The sequence below is a fragment of the Equus caballus genome, chromosome 29 (assembly GCF_041296265.1).
Source record: "Equus caballus isolate H_3958 breed thoroughbred chromosome 29, TB-T2T, whole genome shotgun sequence".
Lineage (NCBI taxonomy): Eukaryota > Metazoa > Chordata > Mammalia > Perissodactyla > Equidae > Equus > Equus caballus.
Window position 1 is genome coordinate 16,150,476 of NC_091712.1, and position 13,026 is coordinate 16,163,501.

General features: G+C 40.4%; 1 protein-coding gene across 12 annotated transcripts in view; it reads left to right on the plus strand.

Moving 5' to 3' along the window:
* Window positions 1–13,026, plus strand: part of NRP1 (neuropilin 1) — a 147,455-nt gene that overhangs the window by 86,164 nt on the left and 48,265 nt on the right. For all 12 annotated transcript variants that reach the window (XM_070255428.1, XM_070255431.1, XM_070255435.1 and 9 more), the window contains one exon: window positions 10,236–10,391. In XM_070255428.1, the coding sequence (XP_070111529.1) occupies window positions 10,236–10,391 (156 nt within the window). The remainder of the gene's footprint in view (window positions 1–10,235; window positions 10,392–13,026) is intronic.

The following is a 13,026-nucleotide window of genomic DNA, read 5'->3' on the forward strand; positions in this document are numbered from 1 at the left end:
GTCAAAGCTACTGAGGTCCTCCTGGTACCTATGCTTTTTGGCCACCACATGCTGCCTGCATTGCCCCAATTGTTTCCCTCTAGTCCTAAAATTCATTGAATATTTTTACTCCAGTCTATTTACTCTGTATTGAGATTTATTGTTTACTTGACTTTTTCGCTCACTGACTAGAGGGCAGGAATCTGGTAAGCTTCCCTCTCTTTCACCCAAGTATCTAGCACTTATTTGGGTTATAAATGAATAATTGCTGGTCACTAAGTCCCCTCCGCAGTGCGATGGATATTAGAAACAAAAATACCCACCATTATAAGCTCAATATTATAAGTTCTCAACTCATTGCCCTCTCCTTAAATGTTTGAGGAGCAAACAGTATGATTTTGACAGCAGTGTGAATTCCTGAAGAAAGCATCACGCAGTTTAAATGCCATTTCATTGAAATGTTTTATTTTAAATGTAGATATAAACCTGGCGTAGGACTGGAGAGTGTGCCATTAGGCTCAAGAGAGACGTCTCTGACTCATGCAGATGGAGGTTTAGCTCTCTTTCCCAGGAATGCTTGGATTCCCAGAGGCAGTGAAAGCGTACATTTTAGGAGAATTACCTCAGCAGTGCAGTGCATGGTCATGAGCTTCGAGTTTAATTACAAATAAGATTTCCTTGTCTCTTTGTCACTACCCAAACGCCTCCTGGCCCAGACTGTGGCCTGCATGAAGGCCCACACAGAGGGTGATGCGTGGAGGGCAGGGTCGGGGGCACTTATCCTTGCTCTCTAAAGGAATTTCGCAGGGAGACATTAGAAGGAAAATATTCATCATGTCAGATATTATGAAATGTGGGCAGTTGAGTGGGATTTTTTTCCTGTTCCTTCTGCCTTTAGCTCACCAACCTTGGCTCCTTCCCCAGCCAAAGTCTTATCCTATCCTATGAGGCCCAGTTTGAATGATTCAAATGACCTCTTTTCCATAAAGCCCATTCTTTCCTCTTCTGCAAGTAACGTTTCCTTCTTCTGAATCCCATAATGCCTCATCTCTCGACGTGGAGCCAGTTCTGACTTTCAGTCTAACGTCATCATTATTTCTGCATAGGCCTACTTGCTTCCAGAGCCTGGCATACAGTAAATGTGTGTTGAATTTAATGGATTAAAAGTTTTTATCCAGACACTTGGCATCCTTCAGTTTACTTTAATTTCTATGATGTGTGAAGCGCCATAAGTGAGCTTTAAGACATGTCTGGGTGAGCATGTATCCTGGCTCCATTTATTAGTTGATAGTTTGCCCCGAAATGTTTTTAATAACAACAACAATAATGATAAGTGCTTTATCTACATAATACAGTCCTACTGAAATTCTGTGCAGAGATAATAAGTTCTGCTATTACGTTTTCGTGTTCATGTCATCCAGACCATCCTTCACCCATTCTTTCATTGCCATGCCCTCATTGTTTTGGCAGAAACAATGTCAGGAGCCAGAGATCTATATACACAATCTTCTTGATCTTACGGGATATCTAGAGTCCCATCACTGTGGCCAACTAGATCAGTACCACTTGACCTGCCATCTTGCTCACACCTACCTACACCATGCAATTCCTACTCTTTAGGTCTTTGCTAGTTTTCTTTGATATTGCACATAAACAATTAACAGATGGAACTAGGAGTTATAGCAGGAGAGCCTGTGCCAGCCAGTACCCTCCAAGTAGTAGATGCTCGCTACATGTAATAGATCTTTGCCAAGTAAACGCCTCTCAAGAGCACATGCTACGATTCTCCTATGAGGCATATAACTTGGAGATCTCCAGCGTGTTTATATATATTGGAAGCTGGTCACATTTTTTTAAAAACTGTAGAATACTTATTTTTTTCTCTTAAGAAATTCCAATTAAGTAATTTTATTGTAGACTTGTGAAGTTAAATTCTTAACCAAGTTTCTAGAGATTACGTTTGGTCTGTTCTGCGTACTTGTCCTCTTTCCAGATCAAAGGATTATGTTCAGGTTTTCAATTTAATGTAACTTACAAATAAGCATTCAAAAAGTGTTAATTAAAAATATTCAGTCCCTGAGGCTTTTACTGCCCAGCAAGAGTGCCTGAGTGTCTCAGTTGGAAGAAGGGACCATTTAAATGTCCTCTTCTTGACTGACTATCAAGGGTTTCTGAGGTACCTATCTGTGAGTTCACATGGTATTGAAGCAAAAGACTTCATTTTAAAGAAGAAAAGAGTTAACAAGTCTATGTATGTCTTAAAAATGTAAGCAATCTTTTCTAAAGCACAGAGATTATTCAACCTTTCTCCTTAACTCTACCTGGGAGTTTTAAGTTGTCTTAGATGCTGATTACCTGTATCTTCGAGTCTACAGGAACCCCAATACTATTTCATTTCCCTCTCCTTTGTTATCATAATATATTGTGTCCTGATATCCAGATTTTACAGGTTTATCAAGTAAGAGAGCAATTAAAATGGAATATTTGTCTGATTTTTCTCAACACAATTATATATGAAAATATGAAAGGAAAAAAACCCCCTAGATTTTGCATAGAATATGTGAAATATTCCTCCTCTATTTTTCTTAACTATGTTTCGTAAATTAAGGCGTGTCATGGTCGTGTGCACTGCTTTCAAACAAAGGTCCTTCAAAGCTTAATGCTGTGTCCATCTAAGCGAGGATACGGAGTGGTGGTGGTATCTCCATCCTAGAGCAGCATTCTTTTCCTCCACGTTCGGTCTTTATGGTTTCCATATTGGAGTGATTTGAGTAGCTGGATCCTGGAAATGTCTCTAGCTGAAATGCTAGAGTATCAACAAAACGGAGTCCCTTTTGTTTCTTTTAGCCAATGCTGCTTGCCAATTTTAACAACTACAGCAGATTTTACTATTCAAACAGAACCAGATGGAACTCTAGTTTAAAGAACATATCAGAATTAAATATTTCTTTTTAATTAGTTGCTTCTGATTTATGCAAAAAGATAAATTAACACAAGAGTGAGAGAATGTGCTGTGAATCCAGACGCAGCAGAGCCCATGTGAGCATTCTCTTTCTATGGGCCAGAAAAGACAAAGGGCAGCCCTTGTTTGGGGACCTGTTCTTCTTGCCCCTTTTCTTGCTGTTTTTCTGCTGTGAGTGCAGAGGCAGTGAGGGAGGCCAGCCTCCCCCCTGCATCCGTGCCGTTACAGCCTTATCTAATGTTTTTCTGGCTGGCCAGCTCGCGTCTTCAGATAGGAAAATGCATCTGCTCATTCACTTGGGATTGTCTTACTATCAGCACAGGTTTTGTTGCACCGATAATTTGTTTCTACCCAGGAAAATGCTTACTTTAATTAACTGTGGGGAAAAAAAACATTCATTCAAGCAATTAAGACCAGAATGGAAATTGGTGAGGTTCTTTCTGCACTGTACTTTTCTTATACTTGGATATTTTTATTCTTTACCAGAATTTTAAAACATTTCCTCATTATCTTTTGCTAAAAGTGATCCATCACCATCGTCTTGTTTTTCAACAGCCTTTCTGAATCATTTGCAAAGTTTTGCTTTCCAGTAGCCAGTGTAAATTTTAAACTGATAGTCAAAGCAATTATAAATGGTTTCATATTCTCTATAATTATGCAAAATATTTCATTTCCAAAAAGAATATAGGATTTAATTATTGTTTACAAAGAAATTCTAAATTACCTTTTGTTAATTATGGTTTTTACAATACGAATTGGGGAACGGCACTGGTCTCGTGGTTTGTACGTGGGCCACAGATCTGATCTGGGTTAATTCCTGGCTCAATACACTGGTAAGTTACATGACTGGACAAGGTACACAAAGCAGTTGGTTTGTCCATAAAACCTTCCTTGTATGATTCTTGTGAGAATTGAAAGATCGAATGTGTGTAGATTTAGCCCCTAAGAAAATGTCTGACATGTAGGTGTTGCCCCATGAATTTTCTACTAATAACAGTAATTTTAGCCATCCGTAATTTTTCTATATAATATAGTAATAGTGAAAAAATGTATAAAGAGATGGAGAGTTATGTCACTGACTATAAAATGGTTGTCTCCCGATTGGTAACTATAAAAAGTCCAAGATCCTAAGTTAAGGAACGGAAGGTGCTGTAAATTAAGCCCACAGATCCTAGAACAGCATTGATGTTCACATGCTCAGGCTCTATCAGAAAACATGTGTGTTATCTAAGGAAATGAGACAATTGCTTAAAAATATTTTCTTTAGCTTGTAGTGTCTAGCAATGAATTAAACAGCTCTTTGAGTCATCAGAGATGCTCTAAAAAGAATTCCGACACACTCCCCCCAGAAAAATATTTTTCCTGTTTTTAATCAGACGTCAGTTCTTTGTCCTTTATTTTTTCAGGCTCTTTTATTGACCTGCCTTGGGAATGTTAAAAGCTGGTAAACGCTCCCTTGCCAACGCTAGCTCAATGGGCAGTATTTTATTGAGCAAGACAGATTTTCATCTTAGAAATGAGGCTTTCCACATTATGACATTACCAATAGCTGGTTATGGATTATTACAGAAAGCCACGATATTCATTTCATGGCTGAGAGGCTGCATGCTGGTGTTTAACCAGCAGTTTGCGAAGGTTTGATTCATGATTTACTACACAATGCTAAAACGTGCGCTTTGTCAAGTGATTCCCAGGAAAATGCCTGCTCTCCTGGCTTCTCTTTATCTGGGGAATGTGTTTCCTGTCATTACTAAGACAATGCCATGGCCATAAAATGCATGTGGATTATACCTGTAGACGTTTTACAACAAAGAGGGAGTCAAGAGCGTGGTCAGGACCCATGTCATAGGGGCCCTCACCCCACAGGAGCTGCGAGGACACTGTCCCCTTCCCCAGAGGTGGATGAGAACAGCTATTTTTGTCTAGTAGTGTGGCTCTCCCCACTCAAAATGAAAGTTGAGCTTTCTTCTTCCGTAGCTGCTGCCTAGCAGTGTCTTCTCTTTGTGTGCGGAGCACAATTAAAGTAAGACGGAGTAGACTTTCCACCAGCAGTATTCAAATTTTATATTTATATTGGAAACAGGATATCACGTTGGGGGACTTCTGTGGATGGTGCTGTAAAATAACTCATAGAGTGGCCACTGGAACTCAAAAGGAGTTTGATAAACTTCTGTAAAATAGTCTACATACCATCAGATAAGTACCAGATGTTTGTGTTTGTCACACACACGGAGTGAAACGTTCAACAATTTTAGTGAATGCATTTGATGTTCAGTTCTGTGCGTACCCCCTCCCATTATCACACCCCCTCACCATCACCCTTAATGTTAAGCAGAAGTATATCAAACTCAGATGTGAAATCACATCCATCTTCCAATTAAAAATAAAGCAGCTGTGAAATGATGATATTCTTTCAAAATAAGAAAATAGTGATTGGAGCACAGCTGATTGGATTTAGGAAAAGCAGGTTACTTAATTATGGTTACTGTGTGTCTGAATGTTTATGGAAAGTAAGGAAGTATTGTTGAGGATGATGGACCCGCTAAAACACAGAGGGCTGACATTATGTAGAACTTCTCTAGGGTTGTAGCCTTGTCTTTCCAGCTGTACGTCTGGGTCTCCAGTCTTGTCCATTAGAATGAGAGGTTGTTGAGACCTCATCACAATTCAAAAAGCTAAACCACTAAGAAGATGGCCAGTGGCTGATTTTGAATGGTTTTCATGACAACTGATTATTTTAGCTTCAAAATGACCAGAGCACAATGCTCTTTAGAGATCACTATGTTTCTTGAGAAATAATGTCTATAACGGTGAGGGAAACATGGTAGATTGTTTAGTGTATGTTATTTCATTCATCCATTTCCTCCTTCTTGCCTCTGCATTTCTTGCTCCTCATTCTCTCTGGAATGTTCTTTCCCTTTGTGTCCACTTGCAGACTCCTACTGTGTGTCCTTCAATATCTATCTTAGACATCAAAGTCAGCTGTGTGAAATGTCTCCAACGCCCCTACTCCAATTCTCTTGTAAAGTGTTTACTCTTTCCTCTGTGCTGCATCTCATTTTGTGTACATTGCCCCATTCTGTAATCATATGTTTGAGTTTCTCACACTTTACTGCTCTTTAGAGCCTCACCACTTACAGAAATTAGCAGATAAGTAGTAGTAAGTGTCCACTGAATGAATGTCAATCAAGTTGAGTAAAAATGTTCTCAGGTAGCAGACTGATTAAACAGATTGTGCTACAACCATACCGTGGGATACCATGAAGCCATTGAAAATGATGATGTAGAAAAATATTTTTGGCATGGAAGTATATCCATAAAAGCAAACAAAAAAAATCAGGTTATCAAACATAGAAGAAATATGACCTCAATTTTCAAATAAAAAACATTCACGCTAATATTCACATATATTTTGCATAGAAGAAAAAACTCCAGAAGGCTATTATTGGTGGCTACTTCCTAATGGTGGTTTTATGGAGATTTTATTTTCTTCTTTAATCTTTTCTGCATCTTATGAATTTTCAATAGGCATCTATTACTTTTCTGTATAGAAAAGTACATATTCCTTAAAAGAAATCTTAAAAGCCTGGATGGAGGTAAAGCAAAAACACATGGTGAATTCAGTGATGGAGACATGAGCTATGCACTAAACATCCTGGGGTGAGAAGTGACTTACTCCGCCTACCAGATCAGAAAGAGGAAAAAGTCATTTCTAGTCAAAAGAGAGGAAAAGGTTATTTTAAGTCAAGTTATTACATGTCAAGGCATGTAGACAAAAAAGGCTTATCTTGTGTTAGGAATAACAAATAGTTTAATATGGCTGGAAGATATGGCTGGAGGGGAATAGGTGTAGCAGGTGAGACCGAAAAGTAGATTGGGGCCAATATCATGATTAGCAGAAATGGCTTACCGATGAGAGAGGTGTAAACTCGCAGGCATTGAGTCCTTCCGGGTCTCCTAACATAGACACCAGCAGTATGAGCAGGGGTGCTTCTGAGGCTGAAGGTTACGTATCTCCTCTCAAACTCTCAGGCATATGAGGGTCGCAGTAGGACATTCCCCAAAGGAACCTAAGAAGAAAGAACTTAAAAGAACTTCCAGTGTTGCCGGTTGGAGTTCCCACAGCGCTGGGGAGGCTGTGTCTTGTTAGAGCTCTGGATACCATCCGATTTTAACTGCACTGGGTCAGGTCCCAGCCCAATCATTTTATGGGGTTGTCATTCATCCTTGCTAAAACCCAGTGGCAGCAATGTTAGGAAGAAAAATGAATTGAAATTTCAAGTATCCCAGTGTGATAGATAAGAGAATCTGCAGTTGTAAAGCACAGCAGGAAGCTTTACGCATTTACCAGGGGAGGTGGCTAATGCATTTCATTGCTGTGGAGAAAACAAAATATCTTTTTTTCTAGGAGTGATTCATGCATTTGCTTTCGGGCCTTTCTCTCTGGGACTTTGGATGTTTCCTCTGTTGGGTCCCAGTTAATTCTAGTCAGTTGCTCCTTCCTTAAAGTCAGCTCTTTCTAGTGCCTAGAATTCTTCCAGTTGACCACCAGTTAACTTCTTTCCTACCTAGTAGCTAAATCTTACCCTACAAACAAAATTTTAAAAATAGGAAAAGGAGAATGAAGTTCTAGAGTTCTTTCAAATCATCCTAAGCTGAATATGCACTCTTGGGAATTTAATCATTTCCAGACTGAAGAGCCATTTGTAAGTTTGACAGGAAGAGTTTATTTAAATAGCTCTGCTTCATGCTTCCTTGGACATCAAGATTTTAAGGGCCCTTCAGCTTGAAAGTGGGCATGGCATTGGGCTTGATTCAGTGGATAGTCAGTAAAGCACTAAGGGTTCTGAGAGCATTTGAAAACAGTGGAAATTGCTCAGTGCAGCCATGTCCAGAGTACCATTAACTTTCAGATTGCAGCCTTAGGAAATCAGAGAGTTTTTGCAGCAACTTAAAATCACCTGATTATTTGTCTGGAATAGAGTTAGTTTTAGGGGTGGCAGATAACATATAGAGCACCCAGTTAAATTTAATTTCAAACAAGCAATGTACCAGTTGTTAGTATGTCTCAAATATTGCCGGGAAGTACTCATACTAAAACTATTTGTAGTTTATCTGAAATTCAAATTTAACTGAACATCCTGTATTTTTATTTGCTAAATCTGGCAAATGTAGATTGCCTCCCATTTTTGAAATTTGTACACAAACTTGTACAAAGCATTATGGTTCACTTTTGAAAAAATGCAAATTTCAGTTAAGTATAGACACTTGATAGAAATGTGTTGGGTAAATATTTATTTGTTAAATTAAAATTTAAAACATCCACCATTATTATCCTAAAATATTAATTTCTATTAAAGTCTTGCTCCTTTTTCTCTTAAATCTGGTAAAAGCAGTCAGAGCATTGCATTTACATCAGAAATCAAGTAAATGAAATAAAATTTGTTTTACATTGAATGGTACCCCCTTCCTTTCTAGATAGAATCTCCTATTGTTGAATTGTCTAACTTCAAGTTGGCTTCCATGTGCCAAGGATATTGCTGTTTTTCCTGTATGTACCTCCTGATTTAGTTTTGAAGGAATGGGCAACATGTTGATTTAACTACTTCAAGGGCGCTCAGGAAAAAGCAATTCATAAAGACAATAGTTATTCTTCATGAGGCAGGCTGTGCATAAAATAGATATTCTTTAGGTGTTCATGGCCTAGAGGCACTAGAACGTTAATTGAAATATTGTTTTCTGAAAATTGCATTGTCATATAGTAACTGGAGAGCATGATTCAAACGTTGTGGTGGGGGTGGTGTTGGGGTTTTTTTGCGGGTTTTTTTTGGCTTTTGTTTCCATTTTAAGGGAAAATGGCATTCTCTTGCCTCTTAATAATGAATGTACTGTTGAAATATCTTGTTATTGTTAATCAGTCATAATGTGCAATTTCTTTCTATGTCCTTTACAAAATATTTGCCATTTATATGCGTTTCATTTCTTTAAAGTTTCTGTATTATACAGAAATGCAGTAGATAGAGGGTATAATAAATACAGGGAAATAATTTTATAGGAATAATCAAATGTATCCATAAAAGAAAACACTTCTAATATATAGAAATTAGTAATGGTTTTGTTTTAAGATTATTCTTGATTATTAATGATGGAAATAAGAGTAAAGAAAAAAGCTATTTTACTTTATGAAAACATGGAATCATGGGAAATCAGAGTGAAAGGGGCCTTCTAGCTTCATTTTACAAATGAAGAACTGGAAGCCTGAAGATGAAATGATTCGCTCAAGGCCCAATGGCCAGCTAGTGGCAGAGCCAGTACTAGAACCTTGAGCACCCGATGCTGAGATCCTTGTCCTTCCCTCTCACATCACAGGGCCATGGGAGCAAGTCAGCCACTGCAGACCTCTGGGATGAAATCACGGACCTTGAGGCTTTGATCATCCTCTGATCATCACTACTATGGTGCCCCGCAAGTGTCTCACCTTCAGGGTATGAGATAGGCTAGTGAGAGTGAAGGCAGGGCTGCTGTGTTGAGGAGCTTCTCCATTAGACACTTAGCGGTAGAAGCTTGCAAGCCCTAGCAGTTGTCACATGGAGGCATCAGTCCTTCCCAGATGATGCCTCAGAGTCCACCTGCCTCTCAAGCTGAACTGCAAGAGGAGAGGCCACAGGAAGATACAGAAAAGGGAGAAATGTAGATGAAACAAAATCCTTACTCTTCCCTCCTCCTCTTCACTCCATTCCATATTACAACTCTGTAGCCCACTTCCCAAACCACAACAATTGTAGTGCTCTCAAAATCAGTATTGTTTCAGTCTCATTCTATTTGGAAGGAGGCAGGATGCTGAAGGGTGATGGGAAATAGGTCCATGTTAGACTGTAGTTCTAGTCCAGGCTTCTCTAGCATCTAATATGTGAGTTTGTCTTGATTTTCTCTTTGTAAAATGACATATATTAATGTGCTGTTTGGAAAGTACTTTTAATCTCTTAGAAGATACACCTACATGATATTGAACCCAGTTTTCTCTTTTGTACCAGGGATCAAGCAGTCTTGGTTGCAGCAATGAGAAAGGTCTCTTCCCGGCGCTTGCCAACCTAAGGCAATTGCTGTCTTATCATGTCTGTGCCTTTCTTTAGAAGGAATGGAAATGGAGAATTAGGGTTTGTTGATGCCGGATGGAATTAGGTCTATTTATGCCAGGTGTATGAAAACCACACTGTGGAGCCCACAGGAAAAGATGCTCCAGGTCATGGTGGTGCAGGGATGAGCGAATGACCACGCTTGTCTTGTCTTGCAGGTAGACTTGGGCCTTCTGCGCTTTGTCACTGCTGTCGGGACACAGGGAGCCATTTCCAAAGAAACCAAGAAGAAATACTACGTCAAGACTTACAGAATAGACATTAGTTCCAATGGGGAAGACTGGATCACCATCAAAGAAGGAAGTAAACCTGTTGTAAGTTTGGCTGCGATCTCCTCAACCAATTCAGTCTTTGAAATGGATGATTAACTTTTACTTGTTTGTTTGGGAGCTTTCTGTCTGGCCTGGTTTATTTTTGAATTGATTTTAAATGAAGAGTGCAATTAGAGGTTTAAAATCTGACCAAGGGGTCTCGTGTTACCAGATCCAGAAGCCAAAAGGAAATCATACAGATGTTTCCAAGAAAAGTCAATACCAGCCAAATTAAGTGTCAGACTCAAGAACCACTTTAAACCTCCCACCAGGACGTGGCCTGTGCATAGGATAAACAGCATCCTCTTAGACCCTTAGGATCTGTTTTCTTATTTCCCTGTGTTTCTTCATTCTCTTTCATGGATTCATTCTTTCCTCCTCTCTGTAATGGGCTGGTTTTAGAAAACTCCTTTTCCTCTACTCTCTGTGGCTCACAAGCTAATTTACAAGCGTGTTTGGCTGCTTCTGTGAGAATGAATAGAACTGAAGGTAGTTTGTCGTGTTCCCTCAGATCTCACAAATGACATGCTACCTGCTCACTGTTTTCAGCCAGGAGGCCGTGCGACCATGCCATGCCCCCTGGTACTCTGCCCTAAATCGTTTGAAACTGAGAGGCTTTTCTCAGCCTGCCTGTTTATTTGAAGTTATGCTTGTTCTGATTTACTAATCAAAAGATTTCTGAGAACTCATACTCGCTGTTTCCCAAAAATTAAAAGCTTGCCCTGGAGGCTGAGTAAAACGCATGGAATTGATGAAGATAGTAGGAAAGATCCAGATACCTGGAAATCCTGGGTTTGGGAAGAGGCCAATTAACCTGTCCTTGTCTCTTTTCCGAACATTCATGGTCTTGATTTTCTCCTTCTGGATCTGGATCTGAGAAACGCCTCCTGGGTGTGAACTGAGAGAACTATTAATTCCCTTTCATTAGCTGCGAATCCCCACTCATTTAGGTCAGGCAAGATGGAAGCAGATATATTCCTCTTCTGTGAAAGAGAAGTTCTGTGGACAGGCAAGTTCAAGGCCATAGTCTAGCACTGGAGGACATGAAACCAATCCTCCATCAGGGAAAGAAAACGCCTCACAGTCAACATTTGTGGAGGTTAAGCGAGTAAATTTTGGCCCTGAGTTTCATGGCTTATTCTTATTTTGGAGTAGTTTTTCGAAGACATGCTTTAGTTTCAAAGAAACAATCAAAAAACTTCACTAAAGCCAAGCACATAAGAACAATCAAAAGAACGCAGAGAGAGTAGGAGGAACTGACCCTAGACCTTCAGCCCGTTTCTTTAAAAAAATGCCTGCTGCTTCTTCAAGATGTCCTCTTCAGCCATTGTCCATGGACTGTTTCCATGGCCCAGAAGGGGGTGTCAGAGAGCACACACAGTTCTGAGGGGGAGTCTGATGGTGCACAGCTTGCCCTGGGTCCACTGTCAGGAACACCCTGCACACAGAAGGGCTTCCAGAGTAAGAGGCAGAAGGAATAAAGAAGGATTCAGCAGAGATTAGAGCTAGCATCTGTCTGAGTGCTTTCATTGACCTAAATGAAATTCAGATGTCCACCTGGAGACTGGTTATTGTTGCCCACCCTGCTTTTCTCTGTACTGTGAGGACTTTCAACCACTGCGCTCTTCCCTCTGCCCCACTTTCCTCTGGAGAGCTGGCCGTACCTCCCCAATTACAACTCTGGCAGTCTTCTCTTTGTGGAGTGGAATGTATGTCCTTCCATGGTTTTCAGCAAACATAAAATTCCCTCAGAATGAGCCAAATGTGCACCCCTCCAACCTACGTTGGAGCATGCAGCCATCTTGACAGACTGCTGGTCTCTCCCCGAAGTAGGCTTACTGACCCTTTATGCACTATGGTTTGGGACTCTGCTCCTTCTGGCAGCTACTCATTATTCCTTGTCACACAAAAAATGCTCCCACACAGATTGTTTCCCAGAGAGATTTGCTGAAGTAAGACAGAAATCCAGAAGCCATCACAGGCTAGGATAAATTATGATATTAAATCGTCTCCAGAGAGGGATCAGGCCAGCGGCTGACTTTGTGAAGTATTTGACTACCTTCCACCGTGGAGGCCACTTAAGCTAAATGAAGTAAAAATACTCTCCCAACTTTTAGAAGCCCTTTCTCCCAGCGGAAGAGCAAGCATTAGACAACTGAGGTCCTCTTCCATGAGCTTACCGGGAAAGGTGGGGAGGACTCCCCAAGCCCCTGATGGACCAGTAATGCTCTAGTTACACAGCCTGGACAGAGGACAGAGGAGACCGGCTCTATGACAGTGCTGGGTACAAGCACTTTCCACTGAGGCATGTTCCGTGGGCTGTCCCCAACCCAGGGCAGAAGTAAGAACCAGGAAAGTGAAGACTTTCGGTTCCACCTGAGGCAGGTCTAGTGCCAGTGGTCCACCACGGCACACAGGCTCCACTCCTTGGAGATCTTGCTAGAGAGCTGCTGTGGCACCAGGCCCTGGCAGAGTGGCCCCGACAGATGCTTGCGGGAAACTGGTTCGTGACTGGTGCTCATTACTTTTGCTTCATTTTTCTTAGAATAAGATGACTCATTTTTAAAACTAGAAGCAGAAGCCCTGGAAAAGCTGATTTTCCATTAATTTATAACTCAGTTTTCATTTTGACCACTAA